Source organism: Nyctibius grandis, chromosome 5 (assembly GCF_013368605.1).
Source record: "Nyctibius grandis isolate bNycGra1 chromosome 5, bNycGra1.pri, whole genome shotgun sequence".
Lineage (NCBI taxonomy): Eukaryota > Metazoa > Chordata > Aves > Nyctibiiformes > Nyctibiidae > Nyctibius > Nyctibius grandis.
The window spans coordinates 67,716,382-67,744,042 of NC_090662.1; the positions used below are offsets into that span (position 1 = coordinate 67,716,382).

The following is a 27,661-nucleotide window of genomic DNA, read 5'->3' on the forward strand; positions in this document are numbered from 1 at the left end:
AGTTGCGCCTGTGGTTAATAATAAATGGTCTCTCTCAGCCAGGAGCGTCGGCCTGCGCACCCCCATGCTGCTGCCGGCCCCCGCCTTCTCCCAGGGCTGCCCAGGCACCACTCCAGTACCCACCCAGCCTCCCTACAGGAGACGGACGCCCAGAGGTAAGAGACACACCAGGCCATTGCTCCATGAGGTCGGATCGATCACAAGGGGAGGCGAGCAGGGACGGTTTGGAGGAGGGAGGAAAGCTTGTCTATGCTAGAGCCGCGTGAAACTTGCACTAGGAATCTGCAAAGTTTTGTTATAAGGTGAAAGGTCGGACGGGTCTCGCTGCAAAACTTGCCAAGCTTCAAAAATGTTTCAGCCAGCTCAGGCTGAGTGTTGGCTGAGTTTCCAGCGAACATCAGCTAATTCGTATTGGGTTTCAGGTGGTGACCAGCTGGTTTTTATCCACCGGCCAGCACAGCTTGGGGCACTCCTGACTGTTGTGCTTCAGAGTTTGGGAGGTTGTTAAAATTCAGAGCACAACTCGAGCAGCTCAACTGATCCTTGGTGTAACCATGTTAGCTTAATGAAATTATGCCAAAGCTGACTTTGCCCTGGAGAGCAAGGGGTGTGTACACACACACACACACAGAGCAATACCAGAACCAGGCTGCTGAGCTTAGCAATGCGTAGGCAGAGGTTGTAAGCATGAAGTTAGAGCTTTTGCCACTTTTGTGTCATGATATGATTCCATAAACTTAATTAAGATTTTTGTCTTTAAAAGGATTTGGAAAGTGGAAAAAAGTCTTAACAGTTTCGGTCAGGTGTGTATTGCTTGTTATGACAATGTCTTGATGGCTTGAGATGTCTAGCAGAACTGGTCCCTCTTTCCCTGTGTTCCACAGCCCAAGCTGTCCTGTATAGCTGAAGTCTTTAGATTTGAGCGAAAAAACCCTCTTCCTGGCTGTAAGATAATTCTATATAGCTGTGGTGTCACACACTGTACTGAGATCAGAGCCATGTTCTGCTAAATGTACCATGAACACAGTACTGTATTCTAATTAATTTACCACCTAAAGTAGCAATAGGTACAAAAGACTGAAGAAAGGAACCCTTTCCTCCTCATGAAGGGGTGAGGAATAGATAAGACTGGGGGAACATGGCCAAACCCCCAGGGAAAATATGTGAAGCAGACAGGCCTTGAGTGAAACTGCCCCGAGGCCCAAACCCGAACAGTCTCTTAACCTTTACAACTCTCTCCCCCTCTTTCTCTGTTTGGAAATGAATTTAATCAAAGTGAATAGGAGTTGCTAAGAGACCAGAGGAGTTCTGGAGTTTGTTGCTGGGGCTGAATTGCTGCTCTGCTTCCAAGGCTTTGCACTAAGAAGGGGGATGTGACATGGGCCTACATGAAGCACTCCTAGCTCTAGGGAAAGCAGCTTGTTCCTGCTTGTAGTTACAGTCTGGTTTACCTGTTCTCATCTCCTTTCTTTATTTTACTGAACTGCTTGTTTCCTCCGAGACACCGGCAAAAAACAGGTTCATCTCTTTGTAGCATTCTTCTGCCTGCGTCTGCCTTGTAGCTTTCTCCTTGTGATCTTTCAGGTTGGAGGTGGCCATGGCCAAACCTGCAATGTCATGAACAAGTAGCTTTGGAAATTAAAAGATCGACTATTTCTAAACTCACTCTAGTTTGTTACTCCTCATCCTTTCCTCTGCTCCACCACGATTTCAGCCCAGCATTGACAGTGGGCCAGGTGAACTCTTCCAACTCCATTTCTGCAGTGTAACATTTTGCTTTGACACTCTGGCTCATGATTGAAACACCAGGAGTCTCCAGGCAATATCCTGGGCAAGGGTTGTTTACCTCCTAAGATCAAGGCAAGAGATTATATGTTTAGCTTCACATGGTCACATCATTGCTAAATTACTCCTTTCATTTTTACCTGACTTTTGTTAACTCAGGACCATCCATATGCGCAAGATGATTAGGAAGATAACCTATAGCCTGGGAAGACATGTGTCATCTGTGACATGTGGGACCACCCAGGTGAGAAGATTTCTGCATGGTGAGTAGTGTATTCTGAAACAGTTCCTGAGTGGAAAACATTTTCCTCATCTGAATGCAGCAGGGACCTTGCTGGCAGTGTTCTGGGAGCAAACCAAAAAGCAACAACAGTCTTGATGAATGATAGCCTTATAATATATTGAGTTACTATGGTATCCTTGGTGTTTCCACTCTCTTAAAACATGTTCTTTGGGCATGGTTGCAGGGCCCAGTTCGTTCACAGTAATGTTAATTTAAAATGATGTTACTGGAACCAATGACAACAGAGCTGCAAGACTGGTGGCAGAGGAACATTCAGTGATGATTATGAGGATTATTATTCATATTAACACTCGAGATATTTTGCAAATATTTCACTTACGTAAAACACAGCTTTAGTCTTCATGAAGTTATTTGTGAATTCACCCCAAAAACCAGCTGAAGAGGGGGGTAAATTTATTGTTGTGGTGACAGTTTGCCTTTTATAAAACAGCTCAGTAGTTACTGCAAATACCCACACAAATAATTCACTTTTCTGTGTTTATCCCCAGGTGCTTATGTCAGGATTCAGCCCTCCGTACAGGAAGCCCTGATGGAGGGGAGACCAGTCGTAGCCTTGGAAAGCACCATCATTACTCATGGCATGGCCTACCCTCAGAATTTGAGGTGGTGGATTTTGATGTTCCTCGTTCAACAAAGTTGTAAGAATGAGGCATATAACTGGTGGATTGGTATCAGTGTTCTTGGTCAAGCCAAAACCCTCATAAGAGCAAATGTCACATTGCTAGGCATGCAGAATATGAGCTCCGGTGTAAAATGATTGCATGTGGACTTTTAAGGACACGTATGGAGCACCTATTTATCTCCTTATCTAACACCTTAAATTTCTGGCTTCCTTTAAAATGTGGCAGCAGACAATGTCATCACGTGTTCTAAGAAAGAGCTACCAGCCTTTTTGGCTGCATAGTTAGTACAGACATTGAAAACACTGTGCATTTACTTTTGGTATATCTTTTGTAATGCAAAAAGGATTGGAACACAATAGTGAAATCTGTTCCTTAGTGCCACTCAGAGCAGCTACTGTGAGAGTTGCTGGTCCCTCTCACTGCCTTCTGTACCCTGCATAGAAAACCCCCCACCTCTGCCCTTTATCTATTGATGCTCAGCAGGGTTGTGTTTCATTGAGTTACAGTGCCAGAAATCACTGCACTCTCCACTCCATCCTCGCTTCCAGAAAGCACAGGAAGGTTTTGGTATTGATTTTCCATCCTGCTTTTTACCTGGCCATTATTCTGCCTGACATTCTGTCTTAGAATGAAGCTCTAAAAAACTCAGTTATGGGGAGGATGTAGTTTCAGTAGTTAAAGATTGCCTAGCGTATGTACAGATAGCTCAGAAAGGGAGAAGCAGCTGCTCTTAAAAAGGATAGTGTATGAATGATCAAGCATAAAACCTGTGAAGCTTAGAAAGACCTAGTCTGCAGCCCTGAAGTATCGTCAGGCTGCAACTTTTTGCACTGTTGTTACTCTATATCTAACTGCCTGTATTGTGAAAAATACATCCTGCTCATTTGAGCACGGCTTGAATGGTGTGGGGTTTCTGTGAAGGTCTATGATCTCAGAGAAATAACAGGTAATAGATACAGCAAGGTCCTATTTTGAGAAAATCCCTATTTTCAGTAGTCTATTGTACAACCAGATTTGCCTGTAAACCAAGTGATTTTTCTCAAAAATGAAGCGCAGAGATTGGACATTGCTGTCCTGAAATTGGGAGCTCTGCACTTCTGCAAATTCAAGTGCAAAGGCTTCTGCCATTAGGAAGATACAGAAGAGGAACTGGACTTAGCTGAAATCATAAGAACTGTATAAAACTGGAAACTGGGAGTGATGGGCATGAAACATGGCAGTTTTCTTGTCTGATTGTTTGCCTCACTAATTTTGTGATTATTGTCTTGTTTATCTTACTCTAGCATGGCCAGAGAGGTGGAAGAAATTGTAACAACAAATGGAGCAGTGCCAGCCACTGTAGGTATTTTAAGGGGTCGAATCCATGTGGGACTTACAAACGAGGAACTTGAGTTCTTGGCAAGCAGTAAAAATATAGTTAAAGTGTCTCGGAGAGATCTTCCTTTTGTCCTCAGCCAGGTATGCAGACTTTCTATTGTGGTGTTTTCTATACAGCAATAGTATAGTGCTCTCCATCTTCAAGCCAGGTGGCTTTTAAACTTCTTCAAAATATCACATAAAGTGGTATCTTCTTGGTAAGCTCAAACGTGGTCCTATCTAGAGTCAAAACACAACAGAGTAAGGGAATAGCAGTCATAAAATAGGACTCCTGAAAAGTCATTCTGGATTGGCTGGCAAACCATGAGTACTGGGCTAAGAATATTCTTACTGGCATGATAAGGCATCATCACGTTACATGTAAACTATGTGACACACAGGCCATCCTGAGCATAAGGTGACAGCTTAAGGTGACACTAGCTGCCCATGAAGCCTTCTGGTTTGAAAGCCCTGGAGAACGAAGGCCTTTGCTATCATCAGGGCAAGAACGGCTTACGTAGCAGGGATGATGATTCCTCTGCGTTTTTTGCCTAATGGAATATTTGTATCAGAATTTCACTTGTCAGCGGGTGACAGCAGGCTGTTGTGACATAGCTGCATGTCAGACCACAGCCATAGCTGCACACATGCAGTATTCTCCATGTCACCATGGGTGCTGACTGTGACTGATTGTCCCCTGACAGGGCTTGTCTGGTGGCACTACGGTGTCCGGAACAATGATTGCTGCACACAAAGCAGGAATCCCCGTGTTTGTGACAGGCGGCATAGGAGGCGTCCATCGAGGAGGAGAGAACAGTAAGAAAATCAATACATTCTACTTTTCTCTATGTTGCTACTGTTTTATTTAATTCCATCTTTTTCCTTTTTCCCAGTCTGTCCTGCAGTAACTGTTCAGAAGAGTAAAGTTGTCATTCTTCTTGACCATACTATGGTGGTTTTCTCCCTGGTGTCTCCTTTCCAGAAGCTTCAAAATATTCCTCTTGAGCACTGGCCAGTTTCTCCCCTCCCAGAGGGGAGGAGTTTCTCTTTATCCTTTGCTTACCTGGGGTTATATGAAGATTGTTTGCTGGTGCAACAGGAGCTGACTGTACCTCTCCCACTTTGTAATGGCTGGATAACCTGATACTGGCTACTGAGCACAGTGTTGTTATCGACTCTCTCTTAGCTGAGGAAAAGGAGAGTCTCACCACAAAAAAGACTTAGGCCCTTGTCCGTGCTCTCTCTCTCTGTAAAACGGCCCAGCCTTGGCAGTGTAGTTTGTGACCTTTAAGTACATTCTCTCTTCTTAGCCATATCTATTCCTAGCATAGTGTGAGTGCACTGCCCTGCTGGATGCCATCCCTTTCAGATTTGATGTAAATTCCAGACCAGGGAGTTTCCTGAGGTCACCAAAGCTCCTGTGGAGCTTTTTTTTGCCAGTGATGTCAATACCAAAATCAAAATCTACTGAAATTATATTCCATCTCCTTGAACTTTGTCCTTGCTGCATAACACCTTCTTCTTTCTCTTCTACCATATTTTTGCATGCTGTTTATTGATGTGATCAGAGCAGAGAGATACAGTGCAGGGCTGCACCTCTGCCCAAAGCCACGTGACTTCTTTTTGTCAATAACTCTTTCAATCTCAACACCTAAAGGCATGATCTAAACCTGTAATATTTGTTTGTGGATCTAACTGGTTACAAAAGCAAGCAGTGGCATCCCAGGCAGATACCGCTTTTTAAGAGGGCAGATCACATCAGCTTAGAGTACAACACAATCACTAACACAATGGCTGCTTGTCCCTTGACAGCTCTGGATGTGAGTGCTGACTTGACAGAGCTAGGACGAACTCCGGTTGCTGTTGTATCTGCAGGAGTCAAGTCTATCCTTGATATTGGCAGGACACTGGAATATCTGGTAGGTAGCATGGGCTGCTGAGCCTGAAAGCAGATAATGTTGTACTTTGTGTACAGAATGCCCAGTAGTGTTGAGCTTTTAAGCCTAAGATTTTTAGAAATTACTATTGAGAGGACATGAAGCCATGTTTACAGTTCTCTAGTCCTGGGGCTATACAAGCACTGGGCTGCTCCCTAATGTAAATCTATCCATGCTCAAGGGGCTGTTCCACCAGCTGTTCCAACTGAGGCCAAAGGCAGAGCTAGACATGCCCTCTTTCTCTGGCCTTAGACTTGCTTTTCTGGCACAATGCTCCAGAATTGATGGATTAGGCAAGCTAGATCCATCAAACACTAAAATAAAATCTGAATTAAAATGGGAGTCAAGATGATTTTCAGTAGGGTCACTTTTTAAGGTTTGGTATGTTGGAAACCACCAGGGCCAGCACTTCAGGTGACAGCCAATGTCAGTACTTCTCAATTGCAAACAGAACTCATTTATATTCCTGTCAGGTCATGACATATCTTCAGATCACAGGTTGTTACCTTGGACTCAGTATTGCACTAATGACAGCTGCATGGCTTTTGATCAGCTCTGAACACAAGTGAAGGACGTGCATGTCTCTTGTGTCTCAGTAAGCCAGATTCTGTCTAACCAGTTACCATGTCTGGCTCTTTGCTTTGAAAAATGTTGGTGATACAACGGAACAGAATGGGTTCTATAAAAATAACCAAACCCTGTGCTAAAGAAAGGCAGTTTCTAGCTGGGTAGAAGAAAAAAGTCCCATTCTTTTGGTGAGTCCTCTTTCCCTCCACTGATTACCTGCTTGTCTTGCTTCCACTGCTGCAGGAGACCCAGGGAGTCTGCGTGGCTGCCTTTGGAGAGTCAAGGGAGTTCCCAGCCTTCTTCTCACGCCAGAGCAGCTTCCAGGCACCGTATCAAGTCCAGGATGAAGAGGAGGCAGCTGAACTCATTGGTGTGTTTCAGAAGGGAAAGGCCCATGTAGCACCCTGGAAAAGAGGGACACAAAAATCACCTTGGATGAGGCATTTTCTTTAAGTTTGGAGAAGAGTTTGTCCCAAAAAACAAGCCATCCCACCTCCTCCATTCCTGCTTCAGTGCTTTGAAAATAAAGTAGCAGGGAAGCTCAGTCCTTACAGCAAGTTTTTTAGCTAGCAGCAGCCGTCTTGGTATGCTCATACACATTTTGTTCACACTGGTGAAGTGAAGGGACATGTATGTTAATGTGTTTACAAAAACAGCTTCTGGGCTTTCAGAAGTGGAATTAGTTTTCTTTAAAAAAAAATCTTTGCCCCTTTTATTGTACGGACAGACTCAAAGAAACAGGCAGATATAAATTGATTGGTAGCTGGAAAAGACCCCGTCCTTGGGTCAGCTAAGAACAGGACATCCAGCTCTGTGGGTTCCTTCACCCCGTGCCCACTCGCCTCTGTCCTTTTCCTTCAGCATTTGATTTATCCAAAGAGAACTGCTAACTATCTGCCTGTCCTCTCCCAGCCAGTGCTCTGGGGCTAGGCCTGAGCAGTGGGGTGCTGATAGCAGTGCCCTGTCCCCAGGAGCGAGCTGCGTCAGGCCAGGTCATCGAAGAGGCCATCCAGCAAGCTCTCAGTGAAGCCAGGTGAGAAGCAACCTAAGCCTTATCCTTTGCTCACCCAGTGGTCTTGGGGAAGTAAACAACTTCAGGGACAGTGCTGCAGGAGCTGTAGCACAGCTTAACCTTGGGCATGGGTGGCCCTGCAACATGCTTTCAACTGTAGTTTTATCTAACTTGAAGCTTGTTTACAGGACTTTTTATGGTATGTGGTTATGGAGATAAATTATCTGCTAGCAGCAGTGCTTCTCCTCTGATGCTGTTTCAGCTCAGTTGTTCTCATCTGCAGGCGTTTTCTTTACATTTGCAGGTCCAAAGGGATCACAGGCAAAGAACTGACCCCTTTTACGTTACAGAAGCTCAATGAATTAACTGGTGGGAAATCGCTGGACTCCAGTATCCTTTTACTGAATGGGGGAAAAAAAAAGCACTCCAGTGTAGTTTATATCTCTTCTGATAATGCTTGGTGGCAAAACGCTGTCACTTTATTGACAGTCTAGCAAGGGGCAAACAGATGAGAGCTTAGCAACTGCATGCTGCTTTTTCAGGAGCACCCTTACTGTCCTCATCCACTTTTGCATTAAAAATTGGAGGCCAGCACCGACAGCAGGTGGTCCAGAGGCCAGAGAGATCCCTTGCATCTGATTCCTGAGCTTGCCTGCTCCATGATGGAGTCTCAGGTTGTTGTTGTCCATGGTGGGGTTGCACACTGGAAGATACCTGGGTTTCCCAGAGCACTGCACTGTACATCACACTGCCTCATCCAACTCTTCATGCGGGTGCAGAGTAAGAGCAACTTGGAAGGAAACACCCCTGGGTTAGCAGGAATTCTCTTGCATAGGCAAGAGAAAAGCAGATCTATTGGCTGGGATGCCAGTGTAGAATCTGGGAGAGCCGGGTTCACATCCAGGCTCTGCTGCCAGCCCTCTGGGAGACCTGGTCAGTCAGGGCAGATTGGCAAAGGCATTTTTGGGTATTAGAGCTTTATGCAGCCGCAAAGTGGGGTTTTCAAAGCCTCTGATACTCTGCTCCCAGTGAAGTTGTTAAAAAATTGCTTATAGAGACGTGGCAAAAAAATGTCAGTAGGCATCTCTTTCTGGCAAAACTGCAAAGATCCTCCGAGGTTTTTAGACTCTCGGCTCTAGTTTGAGCACTTCACCTGCTCTTTGTGAAGCCTTTGCTTCTGTTCCCTATCTGTCAAAAGGGGATGGCAGGTTTCCTCTCCGTGGACGCAGGGGGAGGAAGGTGAAAAAAATTAAAAATTCAGGGTGTTCATGCAGTATTGTAACCCAGTATATGTGCCCCCCCAGCAGATTATGCTATAGGGGAATCAAATCTATCAAGTCTCAAAGCATGTATTTTCTGCTTTCTCCCTCTAGGCAGTTCCTGTATAGGCTTCTCACAGGTCGATCTTGCTGGTATTTTTTTCTTTTCCTCAAAGAAATGCCAAACAGACGTTGCTCTGATCCAGAACAACGCTAGAGTGGGCAGCTGCATTGCCGTGGCCCTGAGCAAACTCCAGAAAGCCAGAAGGAAGGGGAACCTGCCTCGGCAAGAAGACACAACCCCATCGCAGCCAGTGAGTCCCCTGCTGCCCTCCATGTAATGCCTTTCTGCTGACAGCACAAGATAAATATATATCTGTTCCCAAAAGTAAAAGGTGACTCAGCCAGAGACCAATCTTTCTGCTTCACACTGGCAGAAATTCTCTCTTTAATATTTTTTGTTCTCAGATAAATATCATCTCTCCTCCTCCACCTATCCACATTTACAGGGAATAAACACTGACAGTGGCCTAATCCCATTAAGCCTTAGACCATCAAATCCATTAAAACTTTAATCACCTTTTCACCTTTTACTGTGCCCTTACGTACAACTTCAACTCTATTGCTCTCAGTGCCAGGGAACTCATGACTATAGCACTAGACCTGGAAGAGGGTGGAGGGAGATATTTTGAGCTACTGAGCCATACATATTTTATTAATATCTCTTTCTGTTGGCCTCCTGCTCATGATTGCCAAAATTACAAGAGGTACAGCATATCCCAGACAAGATCCATTATAACCTTAATACTCTATTCACTATCTTGGATTTTAGGTAGTCTTTAGAGAGCTGAAAAATTGTCTAAAACCCATTTACAATAGGATTTGTCAACATAAGAGAGGGCAGTGACTCCAGAGGCAATAACCCAGCATTTGACGGAATGAGAAAAATCAGCTGTATGTCCCTAAAGATTCTGGAAACTTCCTGGTTTTGGACCTGTACTGTTTTTTTCTGGCTTTGTAGGACAATAACACAGTGATACATAAAGTGTCACTAGGTATGGCAGTTTCTTCTGGGAGCTTGCAAGAAATGACTGCATTTTCCTGCCCACTTTTTCCCATTTTCTTTGCTTTTTTTTATACAGCAGTGCTTGAATGTTTCTGAGGTTTGGTATGTCAGAAATTGTCCCAAGAGAGATGGCTTCAAGGGCACTGGTGTGAGCAGACCCAGGCAACTTCTTATATTACTCTATCACCACACAGAGAAACCGCCAGCACCCATATGTGTACGCAGTAACATCCCACCTGCCATGCTGGGGCTGGCTATGAGCAGGCATAATTTAGAAAGCAACATATAGAAGAGATTTCGATTCTTTCTAGTAAGGATTGTACAGACCTGTGTCTAGCCATCCAAAATAAGCACAGGCCTTCACACTGGAAATTAGATAGCTTTCAAAAAGGTGGGAAAAGTGACTAGGAAAAGCAAAGAGAACTTGGAAACTTGTTCCTCAAGTCCTTCCAACCACTTCTTACTTCTTTCTTCCCTCTTAAAGGTGGTGATTGGAGGTATCAACGTTGACTTTATAGCCAAGGCGCAGAACCCTGTCATCCTGGTACTGTATCTATAGCAGTTTTCTTAGCACCACTGCCATTTCCAGCTACTTTTACAGGAGTGCCAAGCCAAAGGAGGGTGGAGGGGAAGGTGGTATCCATGCGTGATGTCCACATATCTGTATGCACACACATGCACAAACATGGGAAGTGTAATGTTGCACATGTGTTGTGTAGGTGGGCAATGGAGAGATAGATACTGACCTGCTCTGTTCCCGTGCTGAAAGTCACTACCCCTACTACTCAAGACAGGGACAGAGCAATGTATCATCCTTATAGTCTCCGCATATGACTCTGGCCTCTACAGCCTATGCTAAGGTGCCTTGGGGCTATTCTCTGATGCCATAAGACCAAAGAACTCTTTTAGCAGAAGACCTGCCCAGGGCACTCTTGAAGCACATATGCAAAGAGCTAGAAGCAATTCAAGGACAGACCCTATAGGGAGAAAATCCCCAGGTAAGAGCCAGCTCTGGCTGCCTGGGACTGTCTTAGCTATGGAAAGCAGCACAAATAGGAGCAAGAGTCTCCATGCAGAGTACCCACAGTGGTAAGAAACTTTTGAGAAAAGTAGCACTGACAGAGTTACAGATAAAAAAGAGAGCCAACTTCCTCAGTCATAAAGGATTGGAGTCACGAAAAAAGGAAAAGAAAAAGAAAAAGATTGCTTAAAAAAATTAGAACATTTTAAATGTTACCAGACCCTCTCCTTCTCAGTTTGGTTTGACCAAGAAACAACCAAGAAGCTAAATTGGAACAGACCTGGGACTTCCCCATGCAAATAAAAGCCATTTGCATGGCCTCTACATTTTTTTATTGAGCTATATAAAGTACTACAGATTGAGGTGGTGAAGCTTGCTCAAAAGTTTTTCAGTGTCTCAAATTACTCTCTGCTGATTGCTGAGGCAGGAAATTCCTTCCATCAGATGGGGCAGTCTGTGAAGACCTCTCAGTCAGATAGGGAAAGATGTGCTAGAGAAGGTGTCCTTAAGGGAGTTGGCTATTAAATGATACAGAGGCCCAACAGTATTATAATGGTCAAGGGCAACACAAGCTGTGGCATCAGCTATGAAGGCTTGCAAAAACAAAAGTCCAACTACTTCAGCTGCAATCTAAGTGATAACATTTATATCCCACACTGAGCTATCAGGACAAGAAGCTGAGCTGTGTCCAAGGGTGGGCAGCCACCTCTTGGTGTGTCAGATGTGAGTGCGGATCCCTGGACTACCCATGGCATGGTGAAGGGCCAGGGGCAGCTGTAGACCCCAATTGGGAACAGCTGACAGGGGAAAATGAAAAAGGGTATTTTAAATGTTGCATGAAAAATTGAGGCATTAGCTGCCCATCTATATAGCAGCTAGCCCTAGAGGTGATGGCCCATTGTGGCTGCTACCCAAATGCCAAGCTGCAGGAGGATTTGGGAACTGACAGCCAAAACGTTCCTGCTGACAGCTGCTGTGGTTAGGCACAGAGGAAAAGACACAGCATTGCTTTGTTTTGGCTTTCAAAGAGAGATTTTTTCAAAGGGCTCAGCACCCAGGAAGTCCCACCCTTGTGCATGCTGGATTTGTTGCAGAGCACTGGGGTACCACTCACACCTCATGCTGTCTCAGCAAGAAAGCAGCTGTATTTCTGACTGTAATTCCCACATGGCTTTCAAGGCTATCCAGAAGCAAAGTGCTTTATAAGTAACTATCTGACGTGCAGAGAAGGATGCATGGTCTTGCTCAGAGAAAGGTGCTGGAAGAAGCATTATCATTATAACTCTCTCAGGATACCCAGTCTCATTTTCACAATAGGAATTCAAGCCTCTTAGGACATGGAAGGAGGTCCCAGAGACTCTCTCAATCCCCTGAAACATTACGAGAATGCATCAGCCCACTCTTATTTCGAATCACCTCAGCAAACCCATTTTCCTGTAAGTTCTTTCATCTCAGCCAGCCCCACCTGAACACAACTTAGAAGAGATTCCCGAGTACCGCTCAGACTTGGAGTTACTGGCTGAGCTGGCAATCTGTGATGAGAGACAGTCATTTCTTTTGCTTCAAAAGCAGGCTCCTACTTTCTCACTGCACCCACCTGCTACTTTAAAGAGAGATTTAGCATCTTCATTTCTTTTAGGCCCTCTGGGGTTGTACAACAGCAGAGGCTACCCACAGCTGGGTCCTTGAGCGGTAGGCTGGTACATCTGCTTTTAGGGCAAGGCTTGGCATAAAAAAAACCCTGAAACTGCCTTTGGGATGTGCGGGGCACTACAAGAGAAGATCGGCATGCCAGACAACAAAATGAGTTCATGAGTATTTTCAACATGCCTGCTAGCATCAGTTTTGAAAAACAGGTAGTGGAACTGCATGAAATAGAGTTTGTGCTCATTCCTGATGGCAGTTAGTACCCTCTTTTAATATTGAAATAGGGGCCCGTGTTCAAAGCCATGTTGTTTGACTTGCCTAAAAAAGCATCCTTGCTTTTTACTTTGGAGTAGAGTTGTGTTTTTTTTTTTTCCCTTGGCTGCCTCTATTATGGCTAGTGAGCTTTAGAGTTAAATAGCCAAGCTCAATGCTTTTGAAATCTGCAACACTCCATAGGAGACAGTTGCAGATGGGAATATTCTCATTCCTGGCAGTACCAGTGGCAATTCCCAGGGAGCATGAGCAAATGTAACAGAGGGGCAATTGGGTTAATGAGGAGTGGAAGTAGTGGAAAGATGGCCAGAGTAGTGGAAAGATGGCCAGAGGCCATAGGTTGCTTATATACAGGCAGTTCTGCTCAGGTGGTCTGAGCAGTTCAGGGCTTGGAGAACTGCCAGACTGAAAAGCAAAGGCGTCAAGAATTAGCACCAAGTCTTACAGGCTGCAGAACGGGGGAGAGTTAGGGCAAACAAGAACAGCCTGGAGGTCAGAAGAGTAATAAAAGAGCATATTTAGATGGGAGAGCAACTTCTTACAGTCACAAGGCCAGATGCAAAAGAAAGCATTGTGTGCAAAGGACAGAGGTACAGCTTCTCACGGGGGAAGAAGAAGGGTCCTTGGGGAGCTTCAGTATGAATTTTGAAAACACCCAAGATCAGTAATGGTTTGGAGGGAGGATATTTTGTGCTCCGAGACAGCAATACATTTACTTGTTTAGGATAGGTAGTGGTGTTTACAAGCAAGAAAAGTGTGTATGTGCAGGCACATTCTGGTGCACCTGGGCTAACATGGGGCAGCGAGAGTCTGGGCCAGGAGCTGCTGTGTGTGGGCATGCACATGTTTCAGCACTTGCCACCCAAACACTCAACATACTCTTGAAAGCTCGGAATTATCCAGAACTGTGGAGATCATTATGACGCCAGCGGCAAGCTGTCTTCAGAAATGGAAAATATGTTTCAGGATTTTATGAAACAAGAGCTTTAAAACCATTTGATAGAAGAAGCCCAAATTGATCTGAGCACTTACTGATGTCATTCTTCTGGCAGGAGAATTATAAGGAGGAAGAGATGGGTGAGGGACTGCCTGTGTTCTGACAATTTGGCTGTTTATGACAGACTGACAGATGGATAGAGGAGTGGAAGGCAGAGGCAAGAGAAGAGAGAAGCTGATAACCACACAGGTGGAGACAAAGGGTATTTTTGATGAGGGAGATGTTTGGGAAGAGAAGGGTGAGTGAAAAAGTATTCAGACACTGAAACAGATCCTTCCATGAGTAAAGTATAGAGGCAGTACAGGCAAAGGTACCAAATCTCATTTTACCTTAAAAGAGGAAAAAAAAATAATTAAAAAAATCCCACACAAAACCAAAACTGCTTAAGGAGGGAGCTAAGTGGCCTGGAAGGCAGCTGCAGAGCCCATCAGGTCTGGGTCAGCAGCTCTGGAGTCCCAGCGCTGATGTGAGCAGGTAAATTCAGAGGGGTGCTCGTATTGACAGACACACTCATTAGCATTGTTCTAAGGGGTCTTAGCAAATACGACCAAAATAGCAATGCATGGGGAAACCAAAGTGATCTCTCCTCCTAGGAAGCAGGCCTTTGACATCAGAGTTGAAGTGTGTATATGGGCTGTGGAAGTTTGCCTTGCCATCAATCTGGTAGCTAGACGGCTTCTGCCCCCTCTAATTGCTGACCTATGTTTCAGCAGTGTCAACTTCACTTCACATGTTAATGGAGATGTAGCATCTATGCCAAGCAGCCCCCTCAGTTTCGTCAATTAACAATTTATTCTTCCAGGGTGGTGGGCAAACAAATGCTGGAAGAGTGAGACGAACCTTTGGCGGCGTTGGAAGAAACCTGGCAGGTGCCTAGTACTTGGGTTTGCCTGTGGGTGCATGTCAGCTGTGATTTGTCCTTTGGTAGTCCTTCCACAGCAGGAGCTCTTGAATGCTGTTAAGAGCTGGGACACATTAGGCAATACACCAGTGGGCAGACTGCCTGGAAAAGGCAGGGGCCATTCCAAGAAATAAGAGGGGAGGGAGTTGGAGTCAGGAAAAGAAAGGTCTACAAATGTGAAGCTAACTAGTATATAGCACAGTAACCCCAAATCAAAGTTAAATAAGCATTACTGATCTCCAATGACTGCTGAGCAGCCTGGCCCTCAGTGTTGAATTAATGCCAGATCATAGTTGTAAAAGAAGTATGTCTTGAGCAAGAATTTGAAAGGAATAGGCTTATTCAAAGATGATCATCCATGCATCACAGAGAAGAAGAACTGAGGTGCAGGAATTACTGTAGAAGAGAAAGGGCTACAGTTGTTGGCAACAGGAAGGTACCACACTGTGCCTGGTGCGTCACCACAAGCAGCAGCAGACCAGCGGTTGGGTATTGAAATTAGCAGGGACAGATTAGAAAAAGATTTTAGGATTATTCTGACTTTTTGACCTTTCCCAAATCTTCCTAACACAAATCTATGACCATTTCAGATCACAAATGGGGAAGCTTGAGGGGGAAAAAAAATGCCACCCATGCCACTGAACTGAGGTATAATTTGTGGTAACCTGAAGGGAGAGGAGGAAGGGTTTCCCACGAATCCATTCAGATTCAGTGGTTCTAGTAAGATAGCATGGTTGGAACAGCAGCATGGGAAGGCCAGCAGCAGGAAAGGCCATTCACAGAAACAATGTGGGAAAGCCCACATGCCTGTGATGGTAAAGGAGATGATCCCAGGGAAGTGCAGAAGTTTCTTCCCCCTTCTCTTTTCCTCCACTCCCAGATGTTCCAAAAAATCCAGAGAATTCAGAGTGCCGGTGCAGCAGGCAGATGTAGATCACCCCACTCAACCCCAGCCAGTCATTTGCAGCAGCTGTGGCTGTTTCATCTTGAATGTCCTTCTAGACAAGGATTGGTGGGCAGTAAGTTTTCCAGGAGAGGGCTTTCATACAGACACTCATCCTGCACAGGCTGTCGCTGTGTTCACAGTACTCTGATGGATTTATTAACATCTTTTATTTCCATTTGCTTTTAGACTGCTTAAGCCGTCTTGGACAGACTCCTCTCTTTTTGTCAGCCATGGGGAAGGATGAACATTCAGAGTCCATCCTGCACTGCTGTCACCACATGGTACGTTGCACAGTAATGGCACCTCAGAAACATGGAAGTGATGACATTACATAGAGGAGAAAGTCTTCTCAACCCTGGCAGACATAAGAGCCACCTTCCATCAGGCTAAGAGTAGGAATAATTCAATGCTCCTTTAGTTACAATTAGTAGGCAGGGAGCCATCCCCCAAAACACAGGCTAGATGTATGAGTTGTTTGGAGTCTGAACCATTCAGCTCCAGAGAGTGCTGCTTGAAGGAGAAAGAGAGGTAAATGAGGAGGAACCATGAAAAATTCTAGGAAGGCCTAAGCACAGCCAGAAATATGCAAAGCCTGACCCTGAGGATGGACAAAGCAATGCCAGAATCAGCCTAGTTTGGGTAAAGCATAAGACTTAGAACTGGGAGCGCAGGCTGGACACCTCCTGGGTTCAGAGGAGTAGGGTCCTTCACATAGCTGCACACACCCCTCCCTAACTGTGCACCAGAGGAATACCTGACTTCAGCAGCAGCTTGTCCCCCGAGGTCAGGGAGCCAGGAGCAGCAGGAGCTCACCAGGGGCAGCAGGGCAGAGTCTCACCACTCCCAGCCAGGAAGCAGAGCAGGCCAAGAGAGTAACCCCAACCCAAGACATTAGGCACCTCCGTGGTGAAGAGGCAGGGCTGAGGGCAAGCTAGGGGTGTGAGTGGAGACCCCAGGTGAGGCTGGTCAGGGCCATTAAGGCCTATTAGTGCCCTCAGGGCCCTGGTATCCAAATAGAGCACCTGGGGCTACCTGAGCAACTCAGTAAATGAAGCAATAAGAACAAGAACTCTTTTTTGGTTTATAAAAGCTTCATAGCAGCAGGTCTATAATCCCTCCTCTACCCAGCATGGCACAGTTTATGCCATCAAAGTGAGTAGTCTCCCAAGGGAAGGTGGACTAGCTGGCCAGTTGCCAAGCAATCCTTGCCTGTGCTGGAGAGGATCCTTTCCTTAAAACCTCCAACTTCCCTGTGAACTACTGCGGGGGGACGAGGGCGGGGGGTATGCATTTCTCTGTCCACACGTATATTCCAATAAATGCTCTGAATTCTCTAAGCAGATAATTTACAAGACCCACCAAGGAAGGACATCCCATAGCTATGTCTGTGATACCGCTGTAAAAATGGCCCTGAGGCAACCCTCAAAATCAGGCTGTGTGGTCAGTGAGGTGGCTAACACAACCGCTAGCTGGAGCGTGCCACCAAGACAAGCCCAGCATGTTGGCAGGCCATTGAAGTGTTACACAAGCTATGGGAACAGATGGCTGGAGCAAGCAGTGCTGTAGCCACTCTGCAGATGACTCTTCCATTAGGACAGAGACATGACCTATGGAACTGCATGGCAGAGACCTGTCACTCTCATTTACTAAATGATTTGTTTAACCTGTGACATCTGTTTCATTGCAAATATTAAAAACTAGTCATCTACCAGGACTGTCTAGACCAAGATACCTCTGAAATGTTGCTTATCTCAAGGGGGAAGGGAGGTTGAAGGGAGAACAGCAAGCTGGGCTACTGCTACCAATCACGTGGTCACAGAGAAAGAATGAGCCAAGTATAGCAGGGAAGAGAAATATGCTCCATTTATAACTGTCCTCCCTGTTTTAGGACATGAGCGCCATCCTTCAGCTGGAGGGGAAGAGCACAGCCACTTACTGTGCTGTGATCACTAGTGCTGGGGAACTCAGCGTCGGCTTGGGAGATATGGACATCCACCACCAGATAACAGAGCAATACGTATGCATACCATCTGATTTGTAACCTCCTGTTTGTGAGGAGCAGTGTGGATGTGTGACAGAAGGCAACTGTTGAAGCTGTACCAGGAGGGAGTGGGTGTGCAGAGGGAACATGGGAAATCCCAAAGTTAAACCCAGACATTGGCCACTGAGATAACAGCACGGCAAGCTACCAGAGCTATCTCTTTCTGCTGACCCAGATGGAGCTTCTATCTGTTTCTGCTCCATACAATACCACCACTACTATCATCCCATGACATGTACGCCAGACTCCTCTTCATTAACTAGTCCCAGCTAACCATCATTTTTGGCACTTTAAAGCCAACAATAAATCCAGTCCACCTGCAGAAATGGTATTTCCCCTTTTAGGGAAAAATGAAAAAAAAGTGGACAGAACACTGGTTAAAGCAAGTTTTCCTGTTCTATCCCCTCCCCACCATCCCTGTTGCTTCTACGTGCTGAGCTGTATCAATAGGCACTGCTGCTCATTACATCCGAACCTTCAAAACATCAGGGCTAATGGAAGCAGTGATTAAGGACTGATTCAGTGAAAGCCCCATCACTGCACCCTCCTGCCCTACTCGTTCTTTTGTCAACAGAACAAAAGCCTGTGCTTCATGACTGACAGCGACATGAAAGTTAAGTGCAATTTACTTACCAGTGGCATCCCCATGAGGTGGAGACTTCCTAGGGAAAAATATGGTCATTGCTCCCACTTCCATCCCCACCTTGCCTCTCCCAAGCCTTGGCACAGAAAACCATTACATGACAGATTAATTCTCCTGAGCTTTATGAAACTGTTGCAGCCAGTGGAAACTCTGAACCAATCTTCTGCTGCAAAGTGCATTCTGGCAGCCCTTCTTTCCACCAGGATTAGCAGAGACGTGGGAGGGATGCTGCACAAGTGCCTATAGCACTGGCCTGGCATTCAGGCAGTGGTGGAGCAGCCTCAGAGAGCCAAAGAAGAGAACAGCAGCTCCCCACTCTAGTGCTCCACTGTCCCCCATCAGTATGGACCCAGGAGTAAAACGCTGTGATGAACAACCTGACTCAGGAGGCATTGAGTACAGAGGACATCTAAATGACGTGTGCAGCATAGTCAAGCCAGGTATAGCACAGGGAATCTGACAGTGACATTAAACAGCAGCATTGCCTTTCCCTGTAGGTCTCTGACTGACCCATAGGTACCAAAGCAGTCTAGTGAGGACCAGCAACTACCTTTCTCTGCTGGAGGGGTCCTGCCAGTTGAGTCCAGCTCTTGATGGCAGGGAGAAGGAAGGAGAAGAAACAAATGGAAAAATCCATTTTCCTTAGGGAATCACTCTTTTAGGTTAATGCCTGCACCTAAGGGCTGTAATAAGAGTGAAAATCCTACCTCCCAAGTCTGCATATCAATCATTTTGTCCCTCTGCAATGACTCAAGCTGTGTCTCCTCTGTGTCCTGGATTTTCACTAGGTGTCCCAGTTCAAGCAGAACCTGTGCCAGGCCCCGCTCGTTTGCATTGATGGAAATGTGCCTCTTTCCACTATTCAGTATGTCTGCCAACTAGCTAGAGAGCATCAGCTAGCAGGTAAGGAGAACTCACCCAGCCCTGGCCCCGTAGCCCCTAACAGCGTGTATGCCAAGCCACTCCACACCCCCTGAGCACTCTCCACTGCTGCTTGCTGGAGATGATACCCAGTTACTGTCTGACACACTGTATTGTTCGGCGTTCCTTTCTATACACTGCTACTCTATTTCAAATGGATGAAACATTTCTGCTTTCTCTGAGTTTTTCTCTTTCTGCAGCTAAATCACATTTCCTGTAGTGTAGGTGCTATAGCCCTGTCAGAAAGCCAGGGAAAGCTGCTCTCTTTGCCTTTAATCTCAAGGCAAGCACAAATGTGTGTGCTTCTGCCAGTTTGAGCAGCAATATAGTTTGCTTCTCAGAATAACTGCTAAAAGATCTTTTGAGAGGATTTCTCTCCCACTTCCCATAAAATACATAACCCCCTCCCTTGGTGTGCTGGGGACTCTTCACAAGGCTTTCTAAACCTTTGGAGTTACGCCTTCATTTTTAAAAGCAAATCCTGAAGAAGGCGGCAATGTTCTTAAAACCTGGCAGAGGTTCCAAAACCAGCTAAAAGAGAAGTAACAAACCTGAAGTCTGATTATATTACTCCAGAGCCAGATGCAACAGCATCATTGCTGAGCACCAGAAAGAAAACCTTGGGAGACCTTCTCCCCAGCATGGGGGAAATAGTATTTCAGTTTCTAATAGATTACACATATAACCCCAGTTGTGCAGATCACGCTAAGCCTTCTACACTGCATCCTGCTCTGACGTAGAGATGAACCACTAATTAATTAATTAACTAACCAATTGCAATGTTGTTTTGAAGTGTGCTATGAGCCAACAGATGAGAACAAGGCCTCTAAGCCATTCCTCTCAGACAGCTGGAAAGCGCTCACATACATTTCCCCCAATCTGCAAGAGCTCAGAGCAATAAATCGGACCCTCGGGAACCCTCTGCCAGCAGGTATTGAATACTCAGAAGGGTCAGTCACACTTTTAGATAACCTAGATCCTGGAGAAGAGCATTTTTCACTCCAGCCCCCATTTCAAGCAAATTGGGTTATAAAACAGTGGGGATTCATAAGCATTCTTGGTGTCTCCCACCTTACAGCCATCTCTGCATGGGTTGTATGGCTCAGGCCAGACTGATGAACTGTCAAAGAGCACAGTAGGTCTGGGATGGCTCCTTGTCCAAAACCAGAGATCCCATTTGCCTCACTTAATCAGCTAAACAGGAACAGTCTCTGGTTTGTAATATGTCTCTGAAGCGTGATGCTCTGAGGGCACCTGTCCCAACAGCACCACCCTTTGCAGAAATTAAATACCCCACCACAGGCAGGTGGAAATCCAACCACATTAAGACAAGGAAGTCCTGCTTCAGGACAGTTTTTTGATCTCTACAGACACATGTTTAGTTCCATGAGGGGTGGTTTCCTCAGCATAGGATAGAGGTATAGTATAGAAGTCTAACGTTGGAGAATTCCATGTTTCCCATTATTTAAAGAAAAAAGTTGTATCAACCACATTTCAGAAATGCTTGTAAATAGCAGTGCTCATAAATAGTAGTAGTGATGCTCATAAATAGGCTGCCAGCCCATAAAAAGGCCAGTCAAGGATCTTTAAAGTTATATCACAGTTTTTCCTCCCTGTTGTCTGAAGAGCTGCCGTCCAGGTTGGAGGATGTTGTCCAGACTGCAATGGCCCTGGCCTGCCCTTTGCTGGCCCACCTGTGCTGTGTGGTGGTGACCCTTGGCGCTCACGGTGTCCTCCTGTGTGGCAAGAGTGTGGGAGGGAGTATCTCACTTTGTCCAGGAGCTCACAATCAGGTAAGGGCACAGAAAACAACTTCTGAGCTCACAGTTGCTTCTTTCTGGGACCATACAGCACTGTTGCTATTTCTGGTGGCATGGCAGCAGTCCTGGGAAACATGGCATCACTGCTGGCAAATGTGCCTGTTTGGGGGGTGGAATACACAGCTCTGAAAGAAAATCAAGTTGTCTGTCCGTATACTGCTGGCTCCTAGCAGAAGTGTTTATAGTCAGCTAGTTTTAAATGTGCTTACTGTGAATATTCATGAGTGCAAGCTTCATTTTTCAGGAAGCTTCATTTAAATCACTGATCTCTTTCAAAGTGTGAAAAATTATCGTTGCCTTTCCCCCCCCCTTCTTTTTTTGGCATCCATGCAGGTCTGGATGGCATCAGCCACACCAGGCCTTATCAGCTTGGGCAATTCCCACTAACTTCCCTTCTCTGCCCCCACAGACTGCTGCTGCCAGCCTCTGCGCCACCCACTACCCCGCCATCCACGTCAGCAGGGAGGAGATAGTCAACGTCTCAGGAGCCGGCGACAGGTATATTGCTGACTACTTTGTCTTCTCCAGCTAAATGTGGAAAGGCCATAATCGGATTTCTTTGAAATTCTACTGCAAAGGCAAACGACTTTCTGCTGCTTGAGGAACAGACAGCAAGGACACAAGAATAAGTCTGGCTACTGTGATTCCTTGCAAAGCTTGCTACAAATGTCCCTCTAAGCATCTTGGAAGCCAGTCTTGCCATTATTAGTTTTGCTTTTCTTTAAGATCCAAGCCTTGCATGGCAATCTAGTAGTTCTGAATTAGTCCAGGCTGTTCTGCTAAAAGCAAAGTAAACCACCTTACATCAAAGCTGACTTACTAACTAACTACTTTTCTTCCACACTTCTCTAATGGAAGTGGGACTGCCACTCAGTAGCTGAAATCGCCCTATAAAAGCATTTCATCAGGTTGTGCATTTGCCTCTGGCAATAGCTCATGCTTCGAAAGAGCCTGCTGTATAATTCACTTAGCTGTTCACACAACACCGTACATAGGAGTAGGAAATGACAGGTAATATTCCTAGCCCCACTGATCAATTCTCAGTCTGTCAGAGTAATATTTTATAATGCTCCTTGTTAACTTGTCAAACTGTATGTAGTAGTCAGGTTTGTTTTTTTTTTTCTTCTTGCTTCGTACACTACAATAATTGATTCTATCCTTTCATGGCCTTAGGCTAGACCAAAAGGCTGGATGTGACAGGTGATACTTCCTTTTATTTTTCTACTCTTACCTACCAATAACTCAACATAGCAACACTTCTTTTTTTCTTTTATGAGCGGGCAGAATGAAAAGTCTTTTTTTTTTTGAAACTTACAGCGTCCTTAATATTTGCATTAGGATCAACCAATAACTTCTTTCCAAGCTAGTTAACCCACCTAACATCGGGACACACTCCTTATGTCCCAAATCACCTCTGAGATGAGTTGACTGCAACTGCAAGCTGGGCTTCTCCAAAGAAGGCCAAAGCATTGTTCGGAGCAGTAAGTGTAACAGCAGAGGAATGGGGGCTGGGAGGAACCTCACAGGGTCAGCAGGTCCCAAGGAAAGCTCAGCTTTGCTCACTACTTCTAGCAGTTGTGCCCAACCTCTGCCAGCCCCTCCAGGGACACAGCCTCCTCTCTGCACCATCTGCTCGGTACACAGCTACTACCCCTTACCACAGGACAATTTTTTCTAGAGGCTAATATAAACATCTTCTTTAAGGTTTCCTTTCCCTTTTTAAAAGCTTAATTTAAGGGAAGACCAAAGGTGAGATAAAGTGCACCACTGCCAAACACCTCCACTGAGTTACACAGGAGTACCTGAAGTTCGTTTTTCCTTCCAAAGCTATCTGAAAGCTAGGGGGCCATTACCGCTCCCATTCCTGAAGTGATATTAGTCTGGAAATGCCACTCCCCAGAGACCCCAGGTCCATGCAGGAATTTTCATAATCCTTTTGTTCATCCAGAGTTTTCCTTCCTGGTAACCCCAGTTGGTCCACTGAGCTGCAGAAATCCCTATTCTACAGAGGAAGAGTGCCAAAACAGGCTGGAAATGCCAGGACGCTCCATTGACATACATGCCATCTCCACAGCATATGAACTGGTAAAGTTGCCCAAGCCTAGCCTGTTGGCACTTCGAAGGGACGATGCAGCACGGTATAACCCAGGCCTGGAACATGTGCACGGCTCAGCCCCCATGAACCCCTGCACTTCTGAAGTACTGGTCAGGGGACGCTGCACAGCCAGAAACAGTGATCCAGGGCACCTCACACCTCGCTTTGTCCCTGCAGCTCTCCTACAACTCCAGAGATGCTGCCCAAGGAGCCATGTGTGTGTGCAGGGAGCAGCAGCTGTTTGCTCCTTGCACCTGGCTGCCGTGACAACATAACACCACGTGCCTGCACACGGCATTGCTAGGGGATGCTCCCCCAAATATTTACTCTAAACTTCTGGAGCTGTTGAGAGATTGAAGCGTTCATGGAAATCATAATCTTCTGTGCCTTTGTTATGGATAAAAAGATGTTGAGGTAATTAGAGTGCAAAAAACAAGTTATCTTTTTCCTTTCCCCATAGATTTGCTCATTAATCCTCCCAGCCATCACATTTTCTTGTCCTTGCTTCTTCCTCTCAAATGTCATTGTTTTCTCCCTTTCACTTCTCCTTTGTCCTTTCCTAGCTCCTGAGCACCATTACTGTATTTAGCTATGAATAAATAGTAGTTGTTCCCATTCGATCACAAACACCACCCTGCACGTATCTATGCCCCAAGAAAGCCTTCCCCTGCAAGCCAGGCAGATGGCAAAAAGTCATCCCCTTCTCCTGATGGCTTCCTCGGTGCCTTGTGAGGACCTGTGGGTGACCACTGTTGTTCCAAGCATTTACATCACTTTTACTGGGAAATCTCAAATGGAAAACCACAGCGAAAGTTTACAAAAATCTGAATCTACAATCTCATTTCAGCTTTGGATTTCTTCTTCCAGCTGTGTCTGTTGCCCCTCTCACATACACACAGGAAACCTTACCTCTCTTCCCATCCACCTCTTTGGGGACAGGAGGGAACATAACAAAGCAGCAACAAGGAGCAGAGAAGTGACAAATCAATTAGAGAGTAAGGGAAAAATAGAGTCTTCCTTTCTCAGAATCCTTTCTTTTCTCTTGCCTCACCTGGAAAACTGGAGAGGATAGAAAATGTGGTGGAATGGGAAAGTACCTCAACTTCTCAGATGAGAAGCAAATAAAATGCAAATAAATAGCACTGTTACTCCAAATTTAAAAATAAATATAAAAAAGCAACCTCATACCTCCTGTGTGACATATTCTGCTTCTGTAAGTGTTGGTTTGGGTCCAAATGAATGTTCTTGCAAACGAACAGCCATGTTCCCGACATCAAAGACATCAAAGATGTTCCCCCAGTGTTCAAAACTGCCTTTCTTTCTCTCCACAGCTTAATGGCAGGAATCCTTGCAGGGATGCTTGACAAACATGACACAGATACCTGTGTCCGGATGGGTCTGCTTGCTGCAAGTTTGTCTCTCCGTTCCTACGAGCCCATTTCCCCAGAAATCAGCACTTCCAGTGTCAACCAGGAGCAAGTCAAGAGCAGGAGCTGGCCAGAGGTGAAGGTATGGAAGATGGACTAGGGCACCATGGCTTTCTCATCCATCACCTCCTTGCACTCCCAGCATTGTTATTTCCAGGAACTGGGCCACGCTTTGAGCATCAAGCTCAAAAGCTGGCTGCTGACCAGAGGCCTTAGACTTTTGGTGCACACTACCTTTTGGGAGGTGAAGTGTCAATGGAGTGCATTTGGTGACAACTTGTATTGCACTGTTCATACTTATGTTCATCTGCTGTTGTTTCCTCTCCCTTTTTTTTTTTTTTTTTTGGTAGGTTACAGCAACCACAGCTTGGTTCTTCTGTCTACTGCCTGTTGATAGTTTATCTCACTTCCCCCTCTAAGGAGAACGCTCATCTGTTTTGGTCTTGAGTAAACCCCCAGAGAAGGAGGCCCCAACCCAGGGAACAACTTCTCTGTAAGGAAAAGCTGGTTTCTGGTCTTTCAGACCTCCAGCTTCCCTGAACCTCCAGTCCTTCTAGATTTTCTGTTGAGGGAATTTTTCCCTCCTTCCACCTTGTGTCATTATTGTCCATTATCACGGTAGCTCCTCTGTCATAGACTCCTAGGTCTTCAGGACCATGTCTCTTCAGGTGGGCCCAGCAGCAACATCCTCTCTTGCTGCTTACTCCTGGTTTCTATCCAAGAGGTCCCAGGGACCACAACCTGTGGCAAGGTACAACTGACAGGTACATAACACTGTAGGACAACCTCATTGGTCTTCCCAAGTCAGCCAGCAAATGCCACACTTCCCTGCTCTGACGTCTGACGCCCCTGGAGAAAGTAAGCAAGACTAATCAAAGAGGGGTAACCAAGGGCCAGCTGGTGGCCTTTAAAAGATGACTGCCCCTTGTTCCACATGCCTGCCTCTGAACTTGGGGCTTCCTTCCTGCTCAGCCCAGGGTGTCAAGGCTGAAGCAAAAGAGAGCAAGCCCCTCTCGCCACGCCTCCATTACTGACCCCTTGGCAAACCACTGGGTACTTGACAAACTTCCCACCCGTGGCTGGCTGGAGAGGAGCACTGGCAGGCACGCAATCCTAACAGAGCACTGCGTGCTGGGATCAAAACATTCAGTCACGCTTTCCCTTCCCTCCAGAACAAGTCGTCTCCTGGTACTATTGCAGAAGCTCAGACTAAGGATATTGTTTCCAGGGAGGAGGGGAAGCACAGCCCTTGTTTATAGGTGGACACACAAGCTGTGTAGCTCAAATGACTCTTCCAAGTTCACAGGGAGTCCATAGCAAAGACAGGAGCAGAGCAGAGCTTGCTTGACACTGTCCAGGCTAGAGCTGCACGGTTATCCCTCTGCCTTTAACCCCTCCAGCATCTTTATTAGCAAGGATGTCTGCACTTAGATCAATTTTATACAAATTAAGTCTGGTTGACAGCCTTTTGAAAATTAGCTAACGTATCCAGTTTGGCAATGGAAATCAGCTTCTCACCCTTCTGTTGTATTACTTCTTTCCCAGAGGTACCTCTTGTAGATATCTTCCAGCCCCTGAGCAACTAAACTTGATGGTGGGAAGACACCAGCCCAGCCTGGTTTTTTTTTTGGTGTTATACAAGACCATCAGAGGCTGACAGGGAGTAACAGGGGGTGGCAGTGGGTGAGTGGCAGGATATGTCTGTGTGGATCTCACAGGGATGCTTTCTGGCTCAAGGCTGGTGAGCCATTCCCACACCAGAGGTAAGAAAGCCAGTGACCACATGAACTCATCCCTGGTCCACAGGGGAATGCCCATTGTGCAATTACAAACACCAAAATGATGTATTGGGGAGAGCAGGACAGAGAGGGTCCAGCACAGGGTTCAGGTACAGTGTCTGCGAAACAGCCTCCCTCTCCCTTACAGCCTTACACCAACTGCCGTGTCCAAGTTCATCATCACAACAGCCATGCATGAAAATGCCTGTGTTTTGCTAGGACACCTTTGCTGTCTCTACAGAAAATAATAGCAGTAGATGTAGTAGAAATCAGCATTCTGGTCTCCTGCATGGTTTCCTGCCTTCACAGAATCACAGAATGTCCTGAGTTGGAAGGGACCCACAAGGATCATCGAGTCCAACTCCTGTCCCAGCATAAGACAGCCCCAGAATTCACACAAAGTGTCTGAGGGCACTGTCCAAATGCTTCTTGAATGCTGTCAGTCTTTGCGCCGTGACAACTTCCCTGGGGAGCCGGTTCCAGTGCTCCACCACCCTGTGTGTGAAGAACCTTTTCCTAATATCCAACCTAAACCTCCCCTAGCATATCTTCCTGCCATTCCCTCGAGTTCTGTCACTGGTCATCAAGGTGAAAAGGCCAGCGCCTACTCCTCCACTTCCCCTTGTGAGGAAGCTGTAGACCACAATGAGGTCTCCCCTCAGTCTTCTCCAAGCTGAACAGACCTAGTGACTTCAGCCGCTCCTCGTACGGCTTCCCCTGTAAACCCTTCACCATCTTTGTGGCTCTCTTCTGGACACTCTCTAGTATCTTCATACCCTTTTTATACTGCGGCGCCCAAACCGCACACAGTACTCAAGGTGAGGTGGCACCAAAACTTCCTTTTGCTCACACCCAAGGGAGTGGGCTGGCAACTCACTACACCCTCCAGAGTCCTTCCTCTCACCAGGAGGATGCAGCGCAGCAGGCAGGACCACAGACACTTTTCACACTGGAAACCTGGCCTCAGAGCAGCCAGAGGTGGTGGAGGCTGTGGTGGTGCGACTGCTGCTCGTCCTGCCCAGCGCTTCAATTCAGAGCTATCCACTGGCTGGAAACCATAACTGCAGCCTACCCAAGTATTAGGGAGCAAGGGCATCTCCCGTGGAAGCAATGAGGAAAAGCTACCTCCTCTCTCCCAGCACACGATGTGCACACGATGTGCACACGATGTGCACACGCTGCAACTGCGGGCGCCAACTGTTCAGTGAACACTGAAACTCATTAAAACTGATTTCCAGCAGA

General features: G+C 46.1%; 1 protein-coding gene across 6 annotated transcripts; it reads left to right on the top strand.

Moving 5' to 3' along the window:
• LOC137664379 (uncharacterized) lies at window positions 1-27,661 on the top strand. 6 transcript variants are annotated; one of them, XM_068402324.1, is made up of 20 exons: window positions 1-155; window positions 1,945-2,048; window positions 2,578-2,692; window positions 3,996-4,170; window positions 4,773-4,884; window positions 5,881-5,987; window positions 6,816-6,942; window positions 7,485-7,605; window positions 7,889-7,974; window positions 9,033-9,157; window positions 10,394-10,453; window positions 14,650-14,716; window positions 15,881-15,975; window positions 17,583-17,711; window positions 19,167-19,281; window positions 20,093-20,230; window positions 20,926-21,092; window positions 21,529-21,617; window positions 24,546-24,723; window positions 24,992-27,661. In XM_068402324.1, the coding sequence occupies exons 1-20, from the start codon at window positions 25-27 to the stop codon at window positions 25,058-25,060; spliced, it is 2,310 nt and encodes a 769-aa protein (XP_068258425.1). In that variant the 5' UTR covers window positions 1-24; the 3' UTR covers window positions 25,061-27,661. The 6 variants fall into 6 exon arrangements, with proteins under 6 accessions (XP_068258425.1, XP_068258427.1, XP_068258429.1 ...); XM_068402326.1 differs by having other exon boundaries at window positions 26,729-27,661; XM_068402329.1 differs by having other exon boundaries at window positions 70-155; window positions 1,945-2,029.

Bases quoted from the DNA above. Each gene is read 5' to 3' on its own strand.
- LOC137664379 (XM_068402324.1), top strand. From the start codon at position 25: ATGGTCTCTCTCAGCCAGGAGCGTCGGCCTGCGCACCCCCATGCTGCT. The intron at 19,282-20,092 runs GTAAGGAGAACT...GTTGTTTTGAAG, and splicing joins TAGAGAGCATCAGCTAGCAG to TGTGCTATGAGCCAACAGAT. The intron at 21,093-21,528 runs GTAAGGGCACAG...CTGCCCCCACAG, and splicing joins GTCCAGGAGCTCACAATCAG to ACTGCTGCTGCCAGCCTCTG.